We start from the raw sequence: 24,582 nt of genomic DNA, 5'->3' as shown, positions 1-24,582 counted from the left end.
ACTGAGCCAGAAACCAGCAGCCTGCACCCTCTCCTCTTCCTCACCCCCAACGCTAGGGCGCATGTGCGCACACAGGTCCCCAAGCCCTCCTCAATGTCTTGAGTCCATCCTGCCTCTGTCCCAGAGCCCTGCCCAGGTGAGGACACTCTGGCCTGGGCCCCTCAGCAGCTTCCATGCCACCCCGTTTCCCCAACACAAAGCCATCTGAGTCTCTTTCCCGCTGCTCCGATGAAGCCCGTGGCCTCATGCTGGCCCCACCGCCCCCCCGAGGCCCTGCCAATGCCGTGGACTGGAGCCACGTTCCAGGCAGGCGATGCGCCACCCGAAGGCCTCTGCCAGGCTGTTTTCTCCATCTAAAGAAACCCACAAATTCCCTGTCAGCCTCGCAGCTCACCCAGGGTCTCCGCGGGGCACGTTCCCTGCCCACCCCTTCTCTGGGCCCCTGGGCCCCTGTTGTTACTGTTTACCAGGAGGTAAGGGAGGGAGTTAATTGTGTCCTGGCCTCTCCCCCATACCCGACTGAGAGTGCCTGAGGGGCACACACCAGCCCTGGCAGGTCTGGGCGAAGGTAGGTGCTAGAAAATGTAGAATTTAATAAAAGTGAATGCCTCCAAAACCTTCCTAGCTGAATATCCACCCCCCGCAGTCTCCCTCTCTCCCCCTCCCCCCCCCTCACACTCACACACACTCCGGCTGGGCTCCTGGCCACAAAGAGACTTGTAGCCTGGCCACCCCATGTCTGTGGACCCGACCCCACTGTCGTTTTGGCTGAAGAGGAGAGGGGCCGGGCGACCCTGTTCTCATTCTTCCCCGTGTCGACCATCACTACCATCTCGCTCGTCCAGTGTCATAAATAAGCTGAGACCACACGTTGTTCTGTTGGGAAGGAGAAAGTGGCATTAATACAAATAGAGGGTCTTTTTAAACCGAAAACATGCAATTAAGCTTTCCTGTGAGTGCCTGCTAACAGCCATGCGATCACGCATTTGAGAGAGAAGCGAGTGGAAACCACTGCCAGTTTTATCCACATGTGATCAGGCAGGAGGTGCTCGCCCTCTGGGGTCAGGTGGGGCAGCGGCTTCCGCAGGAGGGGGTCAGCCTGGACAGAGCTGAAGGGACCCAGGCAACAGCGAGGACAAAAAGGATGAGTAAGAGGTAACTCTGCCTCCCTATCTCCCATGGTGGATGGAGAGACTGGCCAGGCCAGGGGCAGGGCTGGGCTTTGGTCACTGGCAGAGCCTCTGAGCAGGCAGCAGGTAGCAGCAGATACTCTGCCAGCGTGGATAGCACCGCAGCCCCACAGCCCCCAGCACTCACTGTGCTGAGCTGCGCCCGCTGGCAGTGCGGTGCAGGGCTGGGCTCTGCAGCCTGCCGGCCTCTACAAGAACCCAGCTCCATGGCCTACTGGCCATGTGACCTCGGGGAGGTCACTCTGTGCCCCAGTCCTTCATCTGAAAAAAGTAGTACCTCCCCGCTAGGGCCATCATGAGCATTGCCTGTGATAATGTTCCAAAGACTGCCTGGCTCCCCAGCCCCCTGAACAAGTGTTCCCTATTAGTATCACTTGTCTGTTCCCCCCACCAATCTGAGTTCTTCCAGAAGGTGGGAGCAGCTCTGGGAATGTTGGGCGAATGAATATATTTGCTGGCCCTGTTGCCAGGCAGTGTGGCTGGTGGAGTCTGTGCCCTCATGGAGCTTCAGGCCAGTGACCGGGAGGGGCATAGCCCCCAAAAATCACAGTCACAACAGCAGCCAAGTACCAGTCAGGGAGAAGCATCGTGCTCTGACAGCATATAACAGGGGCTCCTGATCAGGAAGACGCCCCTGACTGGGCTCTGAGGCATGAGTGGGAGTCAACTAGCAAGAGAAGCCAGGACGGAAGCGTGCTAGGTAAGGGCAGCACATGCAAAGGCCGTGTGGCCAGAGAGGAAAGCCCTAAGAGGTTGGGGCAAAGGGAGCCAAGAGGATGGACAGCTGGAGACTGACGGGATGGGCAGGGTCCAGTGCACCGAGGGCCTGTGAGAGACATTCCACATTTTAAACCAGGAGGGTAATGTGATTCGCTTTGCCTTTCAAAGAATTGCTCCAGCTGTGGTATGGCGGACACTTGGAGAGGGTAGCGTGGTTGTGAGGAAGCCGACTGGGAAGCTACTGCAGTACAGGGAGTCGATGGTCACTTGGGCCAAGTGGCAGTGGGGATGAACAAAGCGATGGCCTTGGTATATAACAGTGGATAGAGTGGCCCTTACCGCAGAGAGGATACGGAGGGTGAGGAAGGGGTGCAAGGATGTCTCCAGCATGTGCTGCTGGCCTGAGGCAGACCCTAGTGGAGGTGACTGGATGAACCCCAGCGATTCGGCCAATGTCCGGGCCTCTCAGCTGTTAAGTATCTCTCCGCATCTCATTTTGCAGACGAGGAAACTGAGGCTTGGTTCTATTAGGAGCCCCCTGAGGCCCAGGGCAAGAGCCTGGGTCTCTGGCTCTGCCCACACCCACCCCGCCTGGTGCCGGCAGAGTGAGCTGGGAGGCCCCATCTGTGGCGCGAGGTAAATAGGTCTGCCCCTAAGCTTCCCAGGAGACGGGACGAGACGAGTAATTTCGATAACTGCATTTTTGAGTTAGACTTAAAATATGGCCAAGATTGAAGAGGCAATTTGGCAGGGCCGGATCCCCCAGGCAGGTTTCTCGGCCTCCACAATGCTGTGAACTTATTAACAAGATCACTCTTTCTCCCGTCCATGGCCCATTTACAAGCAGTTCTCAGGGCTGCTGTGTAGAGGAATTCAATTGCGGGTCCCTGGGATCCTGCTCTGGTCATCCAGACGTTTTCTTGGAAAGGGTAGGGCGAGAATTCTTTGGCTTGTAATGCAGGAAAAGGCTCCAGTTTCTCGAACAGACGGCATTTCGTGGGGGTAGGATAATGCAAAGGGCAGGTTTTAACAGACTCGGGTTCAAGTCCTGACTCCACTCAGGTTTCCGCACTTGTAGCACAGGTAGGGCGGAGCAGGTTAAGGCGAGGATGCAGTGTGGCGCCTTCCTGGAGAGGGCAAGGTTTTACCCTTGGGGCTCCCGATGGGTGGCAGGCAGGTGGGCTTCAGCAGTGAGATCAAAGCACGTTCCCCTGGGCCTCTCCCCCCACCCTCCTCTCTATATGTATATTTAGCCCCTGCAGCTGTTTCTCTCAGGTGTGCTCCGCACACGTGGTGATTAATTTCACCAACGGGAAATTGACGCATTTTCTGATTACTGCTTCAAAGCCTCCTGAATTCAGCTGCTGGTAAAATTAACTCACCAGGGACAATGGAGCTTTTTCCAAGGTCCAAATTGTCTTATTTGCAGAGTTTGTTCTTGGCCCTAATCCAGCCCAAACAAACCGGGCTGCTTCTCCACCTCCCAGAAGAGGGAGGGCTTTCACCAGCCCAAGGCTGGAAATATTTCACACAGCTCTAACCTGGGGGATAAAAATATACTTAGTTTTGGATTCCTGTGTTCTTGAAAAGCTGTGGGGGACCTGAAGCGAATGGCCGGCTCCCTGCAGGCCCCGCGCCCAGGCACGCCTGGGTTTACCGACCAGATGGGCCTGGGATGTACCAGAACCAAAATCGACCTCCACACACAAGCTCTGCACCTCAAGCCCTTGCCAATGACCAAGATCAGCTCCCGTGGGCCGTGCACTAACCAGGCAAAGTAACGTTATTCCCCCGTAGGACATCTGAACCCAGGTCTGACTTCCAAGCCTAGCGTGAGCTCTAACCACTTACTGTACCACCTACTCCTCTCCTGCCCACCCCCCACAGAACTACAAACACAGTGCTCCAAAAACTGGCTTGAGACCAGCCCCTGAGAGACACTGAAGCAGTGTCACGGGTTGAAGAAAGGGTCTTATTGTTCAGCTCAGGACTCAGAACGCTCCCAGCAGTGGGCTGCGAGGATGAGGCCCACCTGCCCAACTGGCGCCTGCTCGATGGTACCTGGTGGTGGCACAGGCTACGGGCAAAGAGCAGGGTGGAGCAGTTCGGCGCCACGTCCAAGGATGGCTGCAGGTCCCAGGGACACCCTGGGCCAGTCTCGAACCCCATCTGCAAGGTGGCCTAAGCCCTACCCTGTTTACTTCTCAGGGACATCATGAAGCTCAGGACAAAGGGAAAGGATAAGTAAACATGAAGGTCAAGGTCAGTGACGGGGCTGCCGCAAGCAAGTGCACAGGCAGCAGCGTGGACGGCTCACTGCCATCGTGCGGATGGTGCGAATGCCAAGTCCCAGCTCTGGGCCTCGCTTTGCTCTGTCCTAAATTGGAGTGGCACCACCTCAAGGGCTGCTGTGACATGCCAGTGCCATGGCCACGCCGCAGGGAGTCGCTCCTCTCTGGACACCTGCAGGGGCTCAGCAGTGAGCTCGGAACAACCCTGAAGGCCATGCGACTCCCGGGACCGTGGCCTGTCACCTGGGAGTTTGAGACCTGGGCTTTGAGGCTCCACACAAAGTAACAGATTCCTCAAGTTGAAACGAAACTAATCATTGAGACTTTCCAAACTGCGGTGCTGGCCAAGTACTAAGCAAACCCCGGGGGACGGCACGACGCCCACCTCAGCTCCAGATACCTGCCCCCCAGGTCTAGAATGCAGCATCCGAGAGCACAAGGCCTTTTTAATACCTCATTGCAGAACATCTGAACCTTTCTGACAACAGCTTTAAGCCAACTTTCAGAGAGAAAACATTACGGGAAAAAATAGATTTCCTTTGGGCAGACAGCTCTTTCTTCCTCAATAAATAGGAACCACACTCGGAACAAAGAGACAGTGCGAGCTCTGGGGAGACCACAGGCTTTATTGGCTCAAAGTTCTCCTCAGGAGCCTGGTCTGCTGGGACTCGATGTTCCTGGATGGGCACCCCCGGGCCTGAGCTAGGAAAACAGAGGAGAAAAGAATTTTAAGTCCAATGGACGGTTTCTGAAGTAAGATCCCTGACAGAGTTAAAGGTGAGATTGTTATTCTGGAACTGCTTTCAAAGACTGTTTGATCTGTAAATATTTACACGATAAAATGACAATGAGATCATACTGTATTCATTCGAGAAATATTTATAAAAGGCCTACTATGTGCCAGGCACTGTTTACTGTATTTCTCACTGGTAAAAACAGCATATAAATTTAAGAATTGAAAGCACCACTGACGACACGGCGTGATAAAATGAAACTTTTCATGCACTGCTGGCAGAAAAATACAACTCTTTGTTGAGCACATGTCCCTGGTTTCACCTTCAACTTCATTTTTCAAAAGAAGCCATTTCTAGCCCTGCACCCATCCCTGCCCTCCAGACAGCGTGCCGTGAAAACAACTCAAAGGGCATTACCTCCAGGTTCCCTCTGGCCTTCCGAAGGATTTTGTGGGTTACGACCACTGAGGGGAAAGCAAAGAATGGGATGATTAGAGACGCTCGTCCAGGAGGGCAGTGTGAAAGCCAAGCCCCCCAGCCCCAAGGGGTTCAGACATGTGGACAACCCTGAAGCATCCAGACCAGACAGAGGTCGGAAGACCCCACCCGTGCCACCACAGCCCAAGTAATCCACCAGCAAGGGTGGACCAGAGACACCTTTCAAGGCCTCACCAAGCCACTACCTCACAGCGATCCAGAGAACAGAGCGTGCTGTGCCATTTTACACACCACCACACCGAGGCTCTGCATGGCCACCGGCTGCCCAGGTACCCCTCGGGCTCGCCTCTGTAGGGTGGATGGTGCAGGGAAGGGTGCAGGCCTGAGCCTGACCGTGCCCGGCCTGCTTTGGTCTCCTGAGCCCTCTGGGAAGCGGCTGTAGGAAGGGGTATGCCCTGCTCCACGCAGACCCACATGTGGAAGCCCGAGTTAAGCATCAAGGGAAGTTCTATAAAGTCAAATGTTTACACAGCAGTTCTTAAGCCCGCTCCTCATGGCCTGGGAGAAAGAGCTCTGGGCACTTTTTTCCTCCTTTACCTGCGCTTTGGCTGGTAGAACAGCCCAACATGGCTCCCCCGAGCAAGTCACATCTTGCCTAGACAGGAGCAGGTTGGGTAGGATGAGTTCAGAGGTTCCTGCCGACTCTACACCCTAAGCCGTGTACTGGGAAGTCCCCCATGTATCAGAACTCCGGGAAGGAGCCGGTGTGCCTTGCCTTTCGCGGAAGTACTATAAAGAGCGGTCGCTTCCACCTCGTCCAGCACAAACTGCAGCAGCAGGAATGCCACTGTTGATCCGCCCTCCGAGCCTGGTAGGGCATCTGTTCTAGATAGGGCTTGGTGAGGTCAGGAAATCAGCGTTCTCCCCGGGTGGGACAGACACGGGCTTCTGGAGCCGGGCCTTTGGCCACCAATGCCCCAGGCTGAAATGGACTCATGCCCGACACACAGCCTGACTCCCCAATGGCTTAGTCGGAATAGGTGCTGTGTGTGGCCTTGAGAAAATATTTATTTCTCGCCTCACAAGAACCTCCATCTGGAGGTAATGAAGTTTATTTGTAATCTGTGACACTGGGGAAGGGACAGACGGTGTAGGCTTTGTTTGTAACTCAGCAAAACAAGTTTCAGAGGTAGCTACTGTCTCTCTGTCCCCTGGTCCCCCATTGCTGCAGGGCAGAAGTTCTTAACCTGGCACCATGATACGCTTTGGTGGGTCCTAAATCCCCATACACTGTGTGCAAATCTCCATATGTATATGGATATATGCACTTTTGAGGAAGAGAGACCAACCGTAGCTTTCTCGAGATTCACCAAGGGGCCTGTGACCCAGAAAAGATTAAGTAACATGGCTGGGGAGGTTAAAAACAATTTTGAAAGAATACTGAACATACCCATACAGCTAGAGAACAAAATTCACAGTGGAAGAGCTAAGGATCCCTGGCCCCAGATTGAGGAGACCCTTACGCCTGAACAGCACTGCCCATGTTCTAAAGCACAGAAATCCCCGCTGCGATGAGAAGACTGAGGGACCCTGTGGCAAAGGACTCATCCCAAATCAAGACTTGCCCCAGCACAAAGACGTGACTGCCACCCACGTCTGCCCTATTCAGTCCAGGGTTCCCAGCTCAGCAGCGCACTAGAAAGAAGGTTCTTGAGTGGTGTCCACCCGGGGCCAGGTGGTTTGCCAACTGTGACCTCACTGGATGCCCCCAAATCCATGGGGCAGGATTACTACCCTCACTCTGCAGATGAGGACCTGAGGCTCACAAGTGAAGCGGGTGATGCATGCGGGCAGTGGGGAGCAGGGTCCTTGGGTCTCACTGGGACGTAGTTTCCTTACTTTTTCCTGAAGGCTCGGGGAGGAGGTATAGTGTCAGCTCCACCCCAGAAGGGGACCAGCCCTAGCCCTTCCCCCTCCCTGTCACCACAAGGGCAAGGAGGAAGAGGGGGCATCATGCCAACTTTCGCTACATCACTTTAGAGCCAGAGCAGATCCATGAGGCTGGCAGAGTTTGGGAAATTTCCAAGGACCAGACTTGTCGGGATGAACCGTAGAGCCTGGCACAGAAGGAGTTGCAGGCCTGGCTCAGCCACCAGCTATGTGACCTGGGACAAGCTCCGCCCCGCTCTGGCTGAGGCTGCATCTCCATAGCTACCTGCCTCAGCGCTTTCTGCCCCGCCAGGTCCCCTCCAGAGCTCCTTCCCTCTGTGAGTGACATGAAGCCCTCGGCCAGAACCCCACAGATATCTGCCAACTCTGTTGGCTGACCTCCTTCCTACCTTTCAAAACCAGTCCCTCTGTCCCATGGCCCTGCCCACCTGGGGGGCTGCCACAGCCCCTAAAGAGGACTCCCTGCCTCTTGGCCCCTCCAAGCTCAGCCACGGGATCTTCTGATACACAAATGGACCATGCCAATTCCTGCTGCTCATGCTGGAGTCTGGTCCACAAGGCTCCTTGTAACCTGCTTCCTACTTATCCCTCTCACTCATCTCTCACAGGAAAAGCCTTGCCATGTCCTAAGCATGTCCCTGAAGACTTAGTTCTCTCTTGCTTCTGGGAGTGCAGCTGCAGGGCCATGCGGCTGTCTGGCAGAATCCTGTCCCTGCCCCTTTGCCGTCTGACTGACTCCTACTCATCCCTCAAGACCCAATCAAGTCTTGAACCAGACACGGCCTTGAACCACCTCTCAGGCCTTCTGTGATGCACTCAGCACATAGTCCTGCAGCTGGTCTTTGTGTCTCCCTCCCCCCATTAAGCCCAAGATCCTGACTGGCAGGAACTGTCTCATTCACCTCTGTCCTCAGAGCCTGGCACGGGGGGCACAGAACAGGAACTCAGTGCCTGCTCAGTGACTGAGCTGCTCTCGTTTGCAGTTCAAACTCTGCCAGTCTCACAGAGTCTATTTTCAGAAGGTTCCCAGGGGGCGGCTAAGGAGAACTCCTACTTGGCAATAATCTATGTTCTGTGCTTCTCAGAAATGCCCCAGAAACATTGGACTTTGATAAGAGAGCAGTACAAGGCAGGCTGGCACCTCCAGAGAGGAAAGCGCTACAGTCAGCAGTTCTCCGAAGACAGGGAAATTGACGCGCAGACAGCGCAAGGCTTGGCCAGGGCCGTGCTGCCAAGAGGCACAAATGGAAACTCGGCTACTGCCTGCTCCTCTAAACACGCAGCGGGAGGGAGTGCTGTGGGTTTAAAGCGGGAAAATGGAGCTGCTCCCAAACAATCTCTGAAGTAGCTGCATCAGAGCTGGGGCTGACCTTGCAAAAGTTACTAAACCTCTCTGACCTTGAGTTTCAGTGTCTGCCTTGAGAAGTATTTCTCAAACCCATGCCCTCCTCTGGATCCCACCATCCTGGCCGAGGCCTTCCCTCCCTTCCTACCTGACTAGAGAGTCGGCCTCCTCCTGACTGGTGAGCAGACACTAGCAAGCCGTCCTTGCACGCAGATGTGATAGGCTGACCCTCTGCTCTGAGCCTGCCACCTCAGGCCTCTCACGGACACAGTCCCTAGCTCCCCCAGCGCCTCCCGCTTCAACCTGCCACTTGCAGCTTTTACTTCACCAAGAGGAACTGGTTTTGGTTTCTCAAATACAAAACCATATGCCTTGCCTCTGTGCCTCTGTCCATGCTGTTCCCTGCCTCGACTGCCACTCCTCGTTGCATCTGATGACCCCTACTCTTCCTTTCAGACTCAGCTTGGGCGTCACTTCGTCCAAGATGCCCACCTCCCCTAAAACAGTGACGCCCGCCCCACTCCCACCCCAGTGCTCCTGTGACACCCTATGCGTGTTCCCGTCGCTGCACATGCCACACACCTGTCTCCCCAGTGGGACGACGGTCCCTGGCACCGACAGGCCACTCTGCAAAGGTCTCTTAAGTGAATACATTTGTCGTACTGTGTGAGTCAGAAAGGACAAAGTATGACAGAAACCCATAAATAGGAGGCATGATTGCAAACAGTCCGGGCTCCTAGGCGGGTAACCCAGGGCTGGACTATTGGCCCTTGGAGGCAAGAAGTGGACAGATGTGGCAGCCGCTCCCCACCGCTTGCTTACACTGATCAAAGATGACTTTTTCCTGCTGCTTGCTCAGCTGCAAAAGCTGCACAGTGTTTTGCAACTTCTTTTCTTGTTCAAACAATTTTTTGTGCAGTTTGGTGATCTCTGCCTTCATTTCTTCGATCTGAAGAAAAAAAGAATTAGAAAAGTGAACTAAGACTGTAACACATCATATTACATAGGAAGAATTACAAAAACATAAAAAGATGCCCAATTGTGGTAACAAAAATATTTGAATAAAAACTAGAAGCCTTTTCCTGCTGATCAGATTGGCAAAATTGGACAAAATCCAGTGAAGGTGAGGGGAAAGTACCCCATGCCTGTAGCAAAACTGTAAACTGGCAGGGCCCAGCCAGAAGACATTAGCAAGATCTCCCAAACTGTGAAATGCACTGGACTCGTCAACCCAGCAACTCTACACCTGGCATTTGCCCCAAGGAATAACAACATAAGCATAAGAAGATGCCTACATACAAGGATGTTCATCTCAGCATTGTTCGTGGTAGGAAAAAATAAGGAACCTGATTTGTTTTAATACATATCTGGATAAAAAAAATTATGGTGCTTATACATAATGAAATAAATTTGCAGCTATTAAAAATGATGTTGTAGAGTTCTATTTATTGATATCAAAAGATGATCATAATCGGTGACAAAAGAGCCAAGAACACATACTGTATATAAGGCATTCCTGTTTCATAAACCCAAATATATATATGTCCACATCCATAGATGTGTATATTGAGATGTCATCAAGATATGATTTCAAATTGAGTTTTTTTTACAAAAACGTTTATGCTGACTTAAAAAACTGTAATGTTTAAATCTTAAAAATATCATATAGAAGTATTACCAGGACAGCGTGATCCATTAGGAGAGCCTATTTTGGTTTTTCAGAGCAGAGCGGTGAGTGGGTGGCAAACCCAGAGCCCCAGGGCTGTGAAGTGACATACACACACAGGAGACACTCTCCCAGCCAGTCGCCACCAAACCAGCTCACGGGGTCAAGGACACTCCCTTCCGCTCAGGAAAACACCCTGGCACAGGCTGCTCTGCTACACTGAAACACCTCTGCTCCCACGAGGAGAGGGGCTGAGTTTTCAGCTTATGGAGAGCGACTTCAGTTTGTTCCCAAACTTGTTTATGGTAGTTGTACTTGTAATCAAATTACATAATTTAATTAAATTTAAGTAAACCCACAAAATATGCGTATTAAAAGAGAGAACTGGTTGTATGAAAACTAACATATGCTTCAGAAAAGACTTGATAAAAGCAAGTCACTAAAAAACACATTTCTGGCAAATTAGGTGTGGGTGAGACAACTATAAAAGATGTGGGAGGAACACAGTCCAGAAGAATTCTATATTCAAATTGCTCTGCAAGTGTCTAAGTTTTCTCTTCATCTTAAAGAAACAGAAATTGGAAGTGACAGACATACATTATGGATGTAGTTTATGAAAGAAAGAAGATGTGCAACTCCAATCAGCAGACCCAAATTCAAAGAAAAGGCCCTGGCCCCACATCAAAAGAATGGCAAATGAATGTACATTTATCTGTTTTAAGTTAAACTAAAATGTTTAAGGTACGTATCATTTTTTGATTCCCTGCCTTAACCTACTTTTAAGATTAACCAGTCATGTCAGCTACAAGGACTTCAACGGTTCTTCCCAAACAGATCCTAATGTTAAACATTAGGTTTGCTTTGATTCTCTTGCTCCGGCTGAGAGCTCACAAAGGTTTAGGTCCTGGTCATGGATCCGTGGGCCACACATTCCAGGACAGTTTCTCTCTAGTCAGAGCCTTAGTTCCGCATCTATGAAATTGGAATAACCACCTCTGGCCTGTCTGTCACACTGCAGTAGAGTGAGACTCAAGTGCGACACCGGAAGACGGGAGTGACCATTTCAAGTCCTGCCTGGCCAACCCTACTCCTCCACCTAAAGTCAGCTCAGCCGTCACCTCCTCCAGGAAGCTTCACTTGACAGCCCTTCCCCACCCCAGTCTGGGCTGGTTACTGCTCCTCTGGGTGCCCGTGGCACTCCGCGTCCCCATGTCAGGGTGGGCTGCGGGAACCGTGTTTACTTGTTTGCCTCCCTACTGACCACAGCTCACTTCTTCCCTCTGATCGCCAGTGCCTGGCGCAGAGTAGGTGTGACACTATTTGCCGGCTAGTGAGTTAATTTTCACTGGCGCTCTCCTAACATCCTGTACCTATTCTAACCAGCACTAGAAACAAGAAATTTTAATTATTTATGTGTCTGCTGTCCCACTGGACTCAAATCTTCATTTTTATGGATGAATATACGATGGTAAAAACAGCAGGGGCTCCAAAGCACAGCGCTGCCGCTTCCTAGTGATATGATGCTGGAACAAGTCACTTAACCTCTTGGAGTTTCAGTTCCTACTTCTGGAAAAATGGGAATAACAATAGCTAACTCCCTGAAGGTTATAAAGGGATAAAATGGGACGCCGAGTGTGAGCAGAGGGCCTGGCACCCAGCAGGAGCCCAACAGGACAACCCTCCCTGAGGGCCACACACTGAGCACCGAGCTGGAAGCCACCCCTCTTCCCGCCTGGAGGCCTCAGACATCTTCATCAGTGTTCTGCCTCACTTCTGGGGCAGGATTTTTTCCTTGTTTGTTGTCCTTTTATGATGAAAAATCTAATTTATAAAAGAAGAAAGAATTGGCTAATGAACCCCAGGTAGCCATCCAGCTTCAGCAATTATCAATTCATGGTTATACTTGTTTCTTCTACACCCCTGCTCGTTCTCTCCCCAAGATTATTTTGAAACCAATCCTAGGAGCCAATCATATCATCTATAAAATATTTTAAAATATATCTCTAAAAGAAAAAGGGTTCCTTTAAAAGAGAAAAAAAAAAAAACATGGTATCATTACCACACCTAAAAAATGACAATAATTCCTTAATATCACCAAAGATGGAGTCAGTGAACATATTCCCTTGACTGCTTCATAATTTTATTTTTTTAAACAATTGGCTTGACTCAGGATCCAAATAATATCCACATTTTGCATTTACCTTTTAAGTTTCTTTTAATTCAGTGGTTCTCAAAGCCACCTAGAGAGCTGAAAAAGCAGATTACAGGGGCCACTCTCAGAGTTTCTGACTGAGCAGGTCTGGGTGAGGCCTGAGAATTTGCATTTTTGACAAGTTTCCAGGTGATGCTGACGCTCTCAGTCCAGGATCCACACTTTGAGAACACGGTAAACCTACAGCGCCCCCCCCCATCCTCCCACCTCGTTCCTTTCTTACTAAGAGAAAATACATCCTAAGCTATACTGTACATTTCCTGCCCCAGACCTAGAAGCCAGCTGGTTCTCCAAGGAGCTCTAGTTCCTTTTAGTAAGAAAAGGTATTTAGAAACGACAATTTGAACACTAGGAGTGCTCACTGGTACTAGATCAGACATCGTTTCTAAAGCTTTTTACATGGAGTCAGTAAATTTTTCAAATAAAAAAATATAACACGAGTTCATACTGATACTTGCTTCAAATTTAGGATTATAGGGTTTCTTCATTTGATTTTCTATTTATATCTCTTTTCTCTTATAAAAATCTAGTTCCTAATGAAATTAACACTATTTGTTTTATCTTATAGTAGGAATAGTTTCAGAATATTAATACCAATATTATTACTAACAATATAATCACTGAAAACAGTTTAAATTTATTTTGGTAGTTCTTTTTGTCCTTAGAATGTTTCTACTACTTCTAAAGCTCTCAGAGTGGTTTAAAAACAGAAAATATATGTATTTCTACTAGGAATGTATGGTCAAATTACTGTGTTTTAGTCATTGAAATGCTTCCTCTTTGTGTTGTTATGCCTACGATGCCATATACAGTAAGGATGGTTTGTTTCATCTTGCCATAAATTTTTAGAAATTGCTTTTTTCCATTTTGATTTTTTTATAATTATGTAATGCATTCATACGGTTTCAAAGTCAAATCTACAAAACAAGGTTTATTCAGAGAAATCTAGCTTCTATTCCTACAAGCAGCCTGTTTTGTTACTGTTTATCCTCCATTTAAAAAAATTATTATAAGTATGTGTGTCCATTTGCATCCCTCCACACAACTTTTCTTTTTTTTTAAGACAGGGTCTCACTCTGTCGCCCCAGCTAGAGTACGGTGGTATCAGTCGCCTATCTCACTGCAACCTCAAATTCCCGGGCTCAAGCGATCCTCCTGCCTCAGCCTCCCAAGTAGCTGGGACCACAGGCACATGCCACCACATCCAGCTAATTTTTATATTTTTTACAGAAATGGGGTCTCGCTCTTGCTCAAGCTTGTCTCCAACTCCTGGTCTCAAGCAATCCTCCTGCCTCAGTCTCCCAGAGTGCTAGGATTACAGGTGTGAGCCATCACACCTGGCACCTTCCATACAACTTTCTTACATAAAAATGATACACACTTTCCAGAGCAGTCCTGTGGACTGCATTGGATGGCATTTTTAATGCAAAAACCAAATTAATGGCACTCAGAGAAAAACGCCAGGTAGTTAAAAAAAAAAAAAAAAAAAAAAAACCCTGGGGTTGCTGGTGAAGACTTGGAAATCTGTGTTACACACATTTCACACCAAGCAAAGGCACCACATGAAACACAGGCAGTGACAGAAAAGTGGCTAGAGGCAACTTAACACCACACAAGGGGTCTGTGTACACCAGCAACCACCTCAGAGCATCTCAGAGGTCCCTTTTTTGGCTCCACAATTCTATATGACAGTGGGCATGATCAACTACCCGAGAAAATAAGGATGAGTTCTCATGGGCACCCACCAAGCCTGGACCGTATGCACTCAGGGAGATCAACGTGGCTGTAACGTGTGTGTGTGTGTGTGTGTGTTATGTATCATATATGTATAAAAAGTAAGAACTGGATCCTGTCTATTTAACAGTTACTACTATGTGCTAAGGACAAAAGTATTGCACTGAGAGTCAATCGTCTAGTTCAGACATGTCTGGTTTAAAAATCATATGAGGCAGGTATTTAATACTAGTTTGGGAGTATAGGAAGAAATTCATTCATTCATTCAAAAATATAAACGAAACAGACATGGTCCTCTGAAGGAAAACAGAGGACGACAGACATTAAACGAACAAATGTGTCATTCCATAATCTGTGATGAGGGCTACGATGAAGCAGAAGAGGACGCTGTGGCTGAGGAATCGGGGAGCCCTCTCTGACTCTGATGTAGCCGTTATCCGAGACTTGAAAGATGAAAACGAGCCAGGAGGGGGCATGGGACATTCCAGGCAGACAGACCACCTGTGCCCCTTAAGCCTAAGAGGAAAAGAGCTTGGTGGGTTCGAAGGAAGGAAAGGCCAATGTGGGCTGAGCCCAGGGAGCCCCAGCTTCCTCCCTGATACTCTGCATTCCACACCCCGACCAGCCAAAAGGGGGCAAAAAATTATTTCCCTAAGCAACAAATGGTTATGAACTTCCTCCCCAGGATCCCAAGAGGGAAATCTTAGACAGGCTCATCAGACCCGTCAGAGAAGAAAGGGCTACGTCACCGGCTACTTCATTGCCATGTCTGATAGATCTGAGAGCTGTCAAAATGAGACTATGACATGGAATGCAAACGTCCCTTCTGCCTTCCTGCTGGCCTTTGCAAGAACTTTCAGGTTAGATAAATGAAGGCAAACTATCTACCAGGCCACCAAGCAGGGGGTTCTAACTTCCTTAACCTGTCTGTTCCTCCCTCCAGGGTGGCTTCTGTGCTTAGCCAGAGTGGGTGCTCACCCTGTCATGGCACTGCACGTGTCCCACAGACAGAAGTCAGGGGACAGCTTCTACTCTGCCAGACTCCTGATTTGCAGCCTGACACTCCTAAGTAGTTAATACAGATTTTGAAGAAGGCCCACCAAATGATGACGATGAAAGCTATCAATAGCAATCAGAAGGTCCAGAGAAAGGCATCTAAAAGAAAGGGATCATGAGTAGAAAAGAATGAGCCGGTCCATTAGGACAAAGTGGGACTTAAAGCCTATAAAAGAATAAACTTTGGGTTCAGATACGTATGTTTTCCAACCAGCTCTGTAACCTTGACCAAGTGCCTCAACACCCTGAGTCTCAGTTTCCTCGTGTGCGGGATGCAGACAGGATTCTACTCGACAGAGACGTGCTCAGAGTGGGACAGACGGGTCAGGGCTGCAGGGGGATCAGGTAAGCACACAGAGAAGCTGTAACAAACATAGTGCCCTCCCCTCCCTCTGACACATACGTCTGCTGTGGGCCAGGTCCTGGGCTGGGCACAGAAGAGACTGAGACACAGGCCCCAGCGGCACGCTTGAGTCTCTGAATCGCATGTCACCACCCACCTGCTGGCAGTGAAGGCCACACTGGCCATCTGTGGGCAGTGAGACTCTCCAGAGAAGCTTCAGGAGCCGGGAGGCCTCTTCCAGGGTCAGCTTGGCTGTGCTCACACTGGTGACAAACTTGCTCAGTGGTGCCAAATGCAGACCCTACATGGGAGGATGAGAAGGTTGTCACATGCAGTCTTGAAAAAGATTACAGACAAGCAAGCTTTAACAGGCAGCATAAATCTCCAGACTGTAGGGCTTGTGTTTCACACGCTGAGCAAGAGCTTGGTGCCACATGACACCGATTTATTGTTCTTAAAGACTGGTGAATTGTAGATTATGAGAGAATTTCAGTGGTGATTTTAACCCAATCAATAACCATGATTAATAACCAGCGGCATTAACTACAGTTACTCTGCCAAGAAGAGGATCCATGGGAGGGCCACTCGCACTGCTCTATAGCCCACGGAGACCCCCAGAGCAAATGACCTCAACTGCAAACGAAACAACATCAATGTTTTTAACAGTCCCTGTTAAACAGCCCTGCTTACTGGGAATATGACAGCAGGGCCTTGCAAGATCTCTCTCACCCTCTCTACAGGTAGGAACAAACTCAAATTGGGGGGTGCCAAAGGCATGGAAACCAAAGAATGTGACTCAGAGAAGGGGAAATAAAAAGAAGAAGAAAAATTAAAAGAGCATTTATTTTCACAATAAAATAAATACAAACATAAAATGACATACCCTTTTTAGATACCAAATTGACAAAAAATCATTATAAATAAAAATACTCAATGAAGACAAAGGCGTAAGAGATAGATGCTCGTAAATGGAGATAAAATCTTTTTGGAAAGTAATGTAGCAACGGCCACCAACAAAAGCCCTAAAAAGTTCACAACCTTTGAAGTAGGAATGAAAAATACGATCACAGATTTACATATAAGGATGCTCATCACAGTTTATATGCCAAAAAACAAGTGAAAGAGAGTAAATAAATGATGGTACACCCACATGTAAGCTTACTTGGCAGCCATTAAAAATCAAGTGCTAGAAAAATACTGAGATAGGAAAAATGTTAATATGATGTTTACTGAAATATATGAAACTCATATACTTATGAGTAGGTTTGACAAACTTTACAAATGACCTAAAAGAATATATGTTGAAATTTTAAGTGCAGACCTCCAGGTGGCATTTTTAGAGATGTTTTGTTTTTATGTTTTTCTACAGTTTCTAGCTTCTGTACAATAAAGATTACGATCAGAAAATATTTATTATTGTATATTTAATAATTATTATTTATTAATTTATTCAACAAATATTTATTAAGCCCCTCGTCCCCGCCAGGCCCTGTGCTAGGTGGTAGATACAACATTACACAACACTGAACGTAACAGACACTAATAGACGCTGTCGGGTGCTCTCCTGGAGCTTATTATCTAGGGGAATACAAAATGTAAAATTGATTTTTACAATATAGTAAAACAAAAGTCAAAACAAGTCTCAGGAAGCAGGGGACTCAAGTCTCCTCAGTGAGGACCTGAGAAGAGGGATCAGAAAATGTGGCCCACAGAAGCTCAAAGGTCTGGTCCAGTCTTGAGAGAAAAAAAAAATGCGACCCCAGGCCTTGGAGGCAGTGAAGGGGCAAAGGCATGTCAAGCGCCTGGGTCCTCAACAAGAGGCGACTCTCAGATGAGGCAGGGAGAAGGGGCAGGAAAGGGGCTGGGGGTGGGGGCTCCACGCCAGAGGGAACAAGGGGAGCCAGGGTCTGACCTGCTCAGAGCAGGATGCACGGGGGGACACGGGGATGTGGGGGGCGATGCTGGGGAGGCAGGCAGAAGCCAGGCAGAAATCAGAGCGCCTTGCAGCCGCTGCCCAGGGAGAAGCAGTGACTGGCACCTCCTGTGCAGTGGAAGCAGCGTCATGACACAGAGTCCCTCAGAGGACAGGGAACTGCGCTCAAACATTGACCCCTCCAAGTAACTTCACCTCAGCATCTGTAAAGGGGGAACCACATCACCTACTTCACAGGGTCACTTTGGGGGGAACAGAATATCATATAAAAAGCTCCTCTGCAAGAAGAGGTGGGAGCCGCCAACAATCTCGAGGTGGCTGTGGGAGACCTCGCGCTGGCAAGCTAGTCCATGGCACCACACGGGACGCTTCATGAGGATCAGGCCTGATCTTCACCATAGTGGTCCCCGAGCCTGAGCACATGGTCTGATGGGCGATGGACAGGGGACCAGGCAGAAGCATGGACAGACACTGGGGCGTCAGTGCAGAGAAGGACGGATGAGCGGAGTGAGTGGACAGATGGGAGCAGTGGCCCACGGGTCACAAAGAAGCTGTCGCAGGAACACAGGGCACAAACCTCAACAAGCTGCTCCCCCACCAAAAGCAACAACCACCAACAGGCCCCCCAACTGGACCTGACCCTGGCCCTGAGCTCTATGGGCCACAATTCCTGGTCCCTCTTCTCATGGCCTTTCAGAGGATAACTGTGCCACTTGCCTCCCAGCACCCTCAGCTAACCCCTTCCTCCCCTTACCCGCAGTGCGTGTCTGCCCTGCAGCTCTATGGTCAGGTTACCTTTGTTGCCAGCTCTTCACTTGCAGGGCTGAGAGCCTCTTGGGTTTGCATGTCCATTTCGGCAAGGAGCTTCTGGCCCTGGCCAATCTGCGTGCACAGAGCCTCAAAGTCCTCAATCAGGCCCAGGACATGGTGGCCACTCTTGCTGGCCCACAGGCGGTGGTCAGTGACCAGGTGGGACACACATGGGGTGCTGGCTGCTGAGCTGCTACTGTCACAGGAGAGGGAGTCCACGTCATTCACAGAGAGTGGAGGAGTCTCTGAAGGTGCAAAATGAAAGGTAAGACGTCAGATCTGTTTGGGACAGCACCCTGGTTCAAGGAGCTCATGATGTTGACATTAGCTAGGAGGACTAAGAGAGGCCCTCACTCCCAAATGCCACTCAACCCAAACCCAGGGAGGAAAGAGGCCTGGCTCCTAGACCTCAGTCTGTATATTACCCAACACCAGGTGTCTTATTAATCTTGTGGGAGAGGCTCAAGTCAATTTAACCAACACTTAACAACCACCCACTCTGCAGAAGACCCCAGATCCACACAGATGAATCCAGCACCGCAGTCTAATGGGAACACGCACAAGTAGGAGGTGGAACAGCACAGTGGTGAAGAGCCAGAGCGCAGAGAAAAAGCCATCACCTATGCAGGGAGGGAGAGATCAGGGAAGGCCTCGGAGAAGAAGCAACAGCTGAGCTGGATTGGACAGGTGGCAAGAATTACACTAAGCAGAGGTAAAGGCCTGTTGCTTTTTACCTCTGATCTACAGTAGTATGGATGAATGACTGTGACCCGGGACAGCAGAAAAGGCACTTCACAGAGGCGTGTGCTAGTGGTGAGTCTTGGGGAAGTGGTAGCACTTTCGCTGGCAGAGACTGGGACGACCGGGGTGTCAAAGTCACAGCGAGAGGAAAGTGCAGGCCCGTCTGCAGGATGGTGACCCCTCTGTGTGGCTACAGCAGGCCAAGTGATGGGGGGGACAGAAGCACTGGGGCTGGACCCTGGAGGGCCTTGAAAGCCACGCTAAGGTGATCACACTTTAATCTATGGCAACAGGGACCCACAGAAGTTGCTACAGTTGGTAACACCCAGGAGTAAATTACCGGCTTGGAGGAGGAGATCACCAGCCAGAGAGACTGAGAACCTGAAACCCCAAATCCCTGCCAAACACCGTCCTGAGTTGGGACCAGGAAGCCCTACTCTTCAATCTACAAATCCTACGCCCACACCCGATGCTGCCAGTTACCCAGACTTCAGCTTTATACCTGATTTTGGTGTCACTGCCTGAGTGGAATCAAACAGATCAAATGAATTATCACTTGCCATGGGACATTTGTCACCATCTACGAAATGCAAAACAAGAGAAGGAAAATAAGCCATTAGTTTCACTGTAGTCAGCATTTGAGAGAGAAATAAATGAGGAGACAGTAACGTACCTCACATATACGCACTAACTTATTCAGGCACACACAGGCACTCACTCAAATCTTCACTGGCCATCCGTCCTGCCAGGCCCTATGCGGGACACCAGGGAGACAGACGGATGGGGCCCAGACCCTTCCTTACAAGAGCCCGCTTGTCAGACAAGTGAACAGGTGGTTCCACTTCAGTGTGATCGGGGATTGGGGAGGGAAACACAGGGGCCACGGGAGCTCAGGAGAGAGGTGTTGGCTCCAACTTGGCTTCCCAAAGACTAACACCTGCGTTATGTTTTAAGACAGCTTGTGACTGACCCATGGGAAAGAGGAGGGAAAGAAACGCCAGGCAGTGGGAGGAGCAGGTGCGAAGGCAGAGAGGAGTGAACCAAATCGGGGAAAAATAGTTCACATGGCTGAGGCCTGGGTGCTGGGGAAGGACGCAGTGGGGCACAAGGACAGAACGATGAGGACTGTGGGACCCACACAAGGGCTTTAAGCAGGGCAAGGCTGAGCTGAGATCTGCGTTTTAGACTGTAGGAGTGAGTGTGGAGGCTACGGCGGTAATCTAAGCTGAAGAGGAGAGCGAGCTGCACCAGGACCTGGGGGTGAGGAACTTGAAACACAGTAAGGAGGCAAAATCAACAGATGCTGTACAGGTGACCTGTGTGACACTTCATGGAAAGCACTTTCAGAGCTGAAAAGCTATCAGTCTCTCAATAGCTTGGTGGGCAGAAGAGCATTATAAATCCGGTTTCATGGAAGGGGAGACCAAGGGGCAGCAGAGATGGGAAGTGATCTGCCCAGCATAACCCAGCATGTCAGTGGCGGAGCAAGGACTGTGTCCAGGTGACAGGATCCCCTACCCCAGCTCCTTCCCATCCCTGCACCACTAGGCAGTGAGCTGACTGCACTCCAGCACCTCCCAAGGGTGCACTGCGATCCCCAGGGCCAAGGATCCATGGAGCTGGCCCCCGAGGGAATCGCTTTCAGCCAAAGCAGCTTTTAGAACAAAACTTTTTAACAGATGCACTTAAATATAGCCCGGAAAAGTCTTTTTGCAAAGGAAGAGACGCTGCTGCCTGTGACAGAATTCTGATCTTGACTCAAGGAAATTAGAAAACTTTTCTGCTGAGGCAGCACTGTGAATTTTGAACACTTTCCTGGATGCCTCTTGTCAGGGACACCTAGGGCTGCCTCTGAACAAATTCAAAAGCAAGTAAAGGCTGCGCGTTGGCCTCCTCACTTTAGCTTCCCGACCCTCCTTCCTGGGCACCCCAAGCACAGAATTGCTCTCCTTGCTTCATTTTCCCCTAGCCCACCCCCACAATCTCCTGAGTCATCTCCTCAAAGCCCTAAAACAGTCGAGGAGCAGATCTGTATTTGAAATGGCAATGCCCAGCGCTGATGAAGTCATGCTAAAACCACTACCTTTGCACACTGCTGCTGTATAGACTATTTAGAAGGCAGCAGTATGGCGCCATTCCAACCCCTTGAGAGGCCCCTAGCAGGATTTTATCCTGAGAGTATTGTTTAACAGCAAAAAGCACATTAACATTGATGTTTATTAAAGCTCCAAATCAGAGACCACTTTAATAATCAACAGGGTGATGGTTCGGTGACTGACAGTAATCTGCAAACAATCATTAGGAAACCATGTGAAAGCGGGGGCGGGGGGGGGTTCGCGGATGATGTAATATTGGGCAAAAATAAAGGACACGGAATGGCACAAAACCAATTCAAACAATATAAATACATGCCTATAAGTGATTAAACAATAAAGAGAAATAGGCAAAATTTAAAAAATGATCATTGTGTAGAATCACAAAGGGTTTTTCTCCCCTTCACTTTTTTTTCATATTGTTACATCATCTTTTTGGCTAAAATTTTAAAATTCTTATCAAGAAGAAATCAATGAACTAATCACTATGAGTTCTAAATCTGGATGCTCCTTAAGAGATTTTTATTTGTTTACTTAAAGGCAATAGACTTTATTCCCAATCCAAGTAAAGCTAAGCTTTAGTACAGTGCTCGTTTATAAATGTTAGTACCCGGTCCCAGGGGATACACACGCTCACCCTGTGGGCATTAGGATGACAATCCCCGGATACCGGAGGCTCCAGAAGGTTGGGTAGGAGTCAGAAACTGCACCGGACTCCAAGCTGGAAATGGTTTCCAGCTCCAGCTCTGCCACCTACTTGCTGTGTCACTTTGGGCAAGCCCCATCCACTCTCTGGGCCTTAGTTCCTTCGTCCCTGGAGCAAAAAGGACGGCCTGGCCGGCTGCTTTAAGCCTGGCCATTTGCTGGTTTGCTCCAGGCCCTGTGCTGGGCAGGTGGCACAGGTGTCTTGTCTTCTTGCTGCTGCCCCTTGACACTGCCTCTCCAGGGCAAGACAACAAACCCACAAGAAAACACAAAGTAAATTTTTAAAACTACCAGGACGCTTTCCAGATCCTGAAGACACTGAAAGCCAGAGTAAGAGGTTTAGATTCTCTTTTAAAGGCAGTAAGAGGAACTGAAAAGGATTTTCAGCACCAGAGTGATGTGGACAGGACTAAATTGGTGGGAGGGAGGAAGACCGGAGGCATCGAGGGTGGCTGGAAGCCCAAACTCCACTTCCTTGAGAACCAAGATGTCCCACACAGAGATTACACCATTTTGCCAAAGGTGACAGCTAATTAGCGGTCAGGCCCCTGGGCCTGCATGTCTGCTGTCAATGGAAAGACACCTCCATGGGGCAAAGACATCATTCAGAAGCTCACACGCCACACACAGATACTCAGCTGCATTTTTAGAAAGTGAGACGCAGGTGCAGTACCGTCTGTGTCTAGCTGACGGGGCCGCTGGGGGATGGCCAGGGCTTGGACAGCCAGAGTGAGGGCTCCTTCCTGTGCCTTCTCTGCCCCCTGTGCCAGCTGCTCCTCAAGCTTGCTCTTCAGGGTGCTGCTGGTTTCAATGCTCCTTTCCAGCTGCGCCCGCAGAGCCTGGATCTCCATCAGGAGGCCGTGCAGGTCACTGAAAGGATCCTGCCCCTTCCAGCCTTCTCCAGACGCCTCTGCTCTGGCCTCTGCGGACATGTGCAAAGGGAAGGCTTGACCTCTTCCACAATCAAAAGGTCAGGCATCAAAGGAACTCAACAGCATTTCAAACCCACCACCACCTTCACCCCCCCCCTTCCTAAGAACTCGGTACAATTTAAAATAACAACTTGACTTTAGAAACAAAAATACTGGCAGACTTAATTGCTGCTATTTCATAGGCTAAATCAGGGCTGGAAATTAATTTTCCCTTCTGACCATAAAAGCCCAGCAAATTGCACACCAAACCCCGAAATTATGTCTAATAGTAATAAAATCTATTTGGGCTGGAATTATAGAATGAAAGGGGATGATTTTAAGAGCCACAGTATATTAAAAAGATACAACAGCAAGAATAAGAAAAGCAACTTGAAGAGAAAATGAAAGCTGTGAGATGACCCTTTTCTAGATAAACTTTCAATAGGGAGAAACCATCTGGAAAATTAGTTTAAAAAAAACCCACCACACCTCAAAATTGATTCTGAAATATTACACTTTATAGTTGAGTCACTCTAATCTGGTATCTTTCTTGGGATACAGAGAGGCCCAGGGCCAACAACTATCCCCAGAGCAATGCCCAGCAGGCGGGAAGTTCCCCACAAATATTTGCCGAATGAATGGGCAAAAAGAAATCCACACTAGCAGGTAAGACTTTAATGAAAGTCATTTCTTGAGTGCCTACTAAGTGCCAGGTACAGCGCTAAGATACTTTTAATAAATGATCTCATTCAACTTTCACAGCAACTCTACACAATGGGTATTCATAGACATGTTTTATAGAGGCAGAAACAGGCCTAACGGGGGAAGTGACCTGCTGTAGGTCACACAGGCAGGAAGGAGGGCGTGAGAGTCCGGACTTCAGCTGGCCTGACTCCTGAGCCTAAGTCCTTCCTGTTTCCCCAGCTGTCTGGGGATGTTCACATCCCAATATGCAGCAGCCCCGGGATGAGAAAAGCCACGGATCAGAGCACCCCATACCTCTCGGTCTCCTGTGCTCCTCATCCAGCTTCTCATACACTTTCAGCTCCACTCGGAGGGACTGGAGTAGCTTGTCGTTCTGGGAGAGCAGCTGCTGCCTCAACCTCACCTCCTCCTGCACCCTGAAATAGGCCCACGAGCATGGGGAAGAGAGTTAACTCTACTATAGGTGACTTACCCAAACCCCCCAGGACAGGCCAGTTCCAGCCTTAGCCACAGAGTGTAGACAAAAAAGTGACAAGCATGGTTAAGAATTCCAGTCATTCTCCCTCTGCTGATTGTTTGAGCTAGAACACCTGTCCTCTCCTGTCCTACGTGCTCCTAGTTAGATTCCATTAGACTCAAACAGGAACCTACAAAATCGGCTCTCCCACTCTCAGGCCTTTGGCTACACCACTGGCTTTCCTGGGTCTCCAGCTTGCGGACAGCAGATCATGGGACTTCTCAGTCTTGCTAATCATGTGAACCACTGCCTTATAACAAATCTCTCTATCTCTCTATCTATCCATGCAGTACCAATAGAATATCTATTCCTATATAGTGGGGGGAGGGGAAGAGAATCTTATTGATCCTGTTTCTCTGGAGAACCCTGACTTACAAAACTAAGTTTTAATCCTTTTATAATTAAAAAAAAATTAACATATATCAACACTGGCTTCTTTCTTGGACAGTTTTATAAAGTTTAACACATGTACTGATCTATGCGACCAC

At 49.3% G+C, this 24,582-nt stretch overlaps 1 protein-coding gene across 1 annotated transcript in view; it reads right to left on the bottom strand.

The window, feature by feature from the left end:
* Positions 1 to 4,809: 4,809 nt before the first annotated feature.
* The window catches only part of CDK5RAP2 (CDK5 regulatory subunit associated protein 2), a 194,998-nt gene continuing 175,225 nt past the window's right edge, over positions 4,810 to 24,582 (bottom strand). The window contains 8 exon segments of the mRNA XM_012664386.1: positions 4,810 to 4,903; positions 5,353 to 5,399; positions 9,491 to 9,617; positions 15,837 to 15,980; positions 18,408 to 18,667; positions 19,666 to 19,743; positions 22,635 to 22,883; positions 23,872 to 23,993. Of these exon segments, the coding sequence (XP_012519840.1) occupies positions 4,847 to 4,903; positions 5,353 to 5,399; positions 9,491 to 9,617; positions 15,837 to 15,980; positions 18,408 to 18,667; positions 19,666 to 19,743; positions 22,635 to 22,883; positions 23,872 to 23,993 (1,084 nt within the window). The 3' untranslated portion in view covers positions 4,810 to 4,846.

This window comes from Propithecus coquereli, unplaced genomic scaffold (genome assembly GCF_000956105.1).
Source record: "Propithecus coquereli isolate 6110/MARCELLA unplaced genomic scaffold, Pcoq_1.0 Scaffold89, whole genome shotgun sequence".
NCBI classification, from domain to species: Eukaryota; Metazoa; Chordata; class Mammalia; order Primates; family Indriidae; genus Propithecus; species Propithecus coquereli.
The sequence above is the reverse complement of the archived record's forward strand: the minus strand, read 5'-3'. Positions and strand labels throughout refer to the sequence as shown.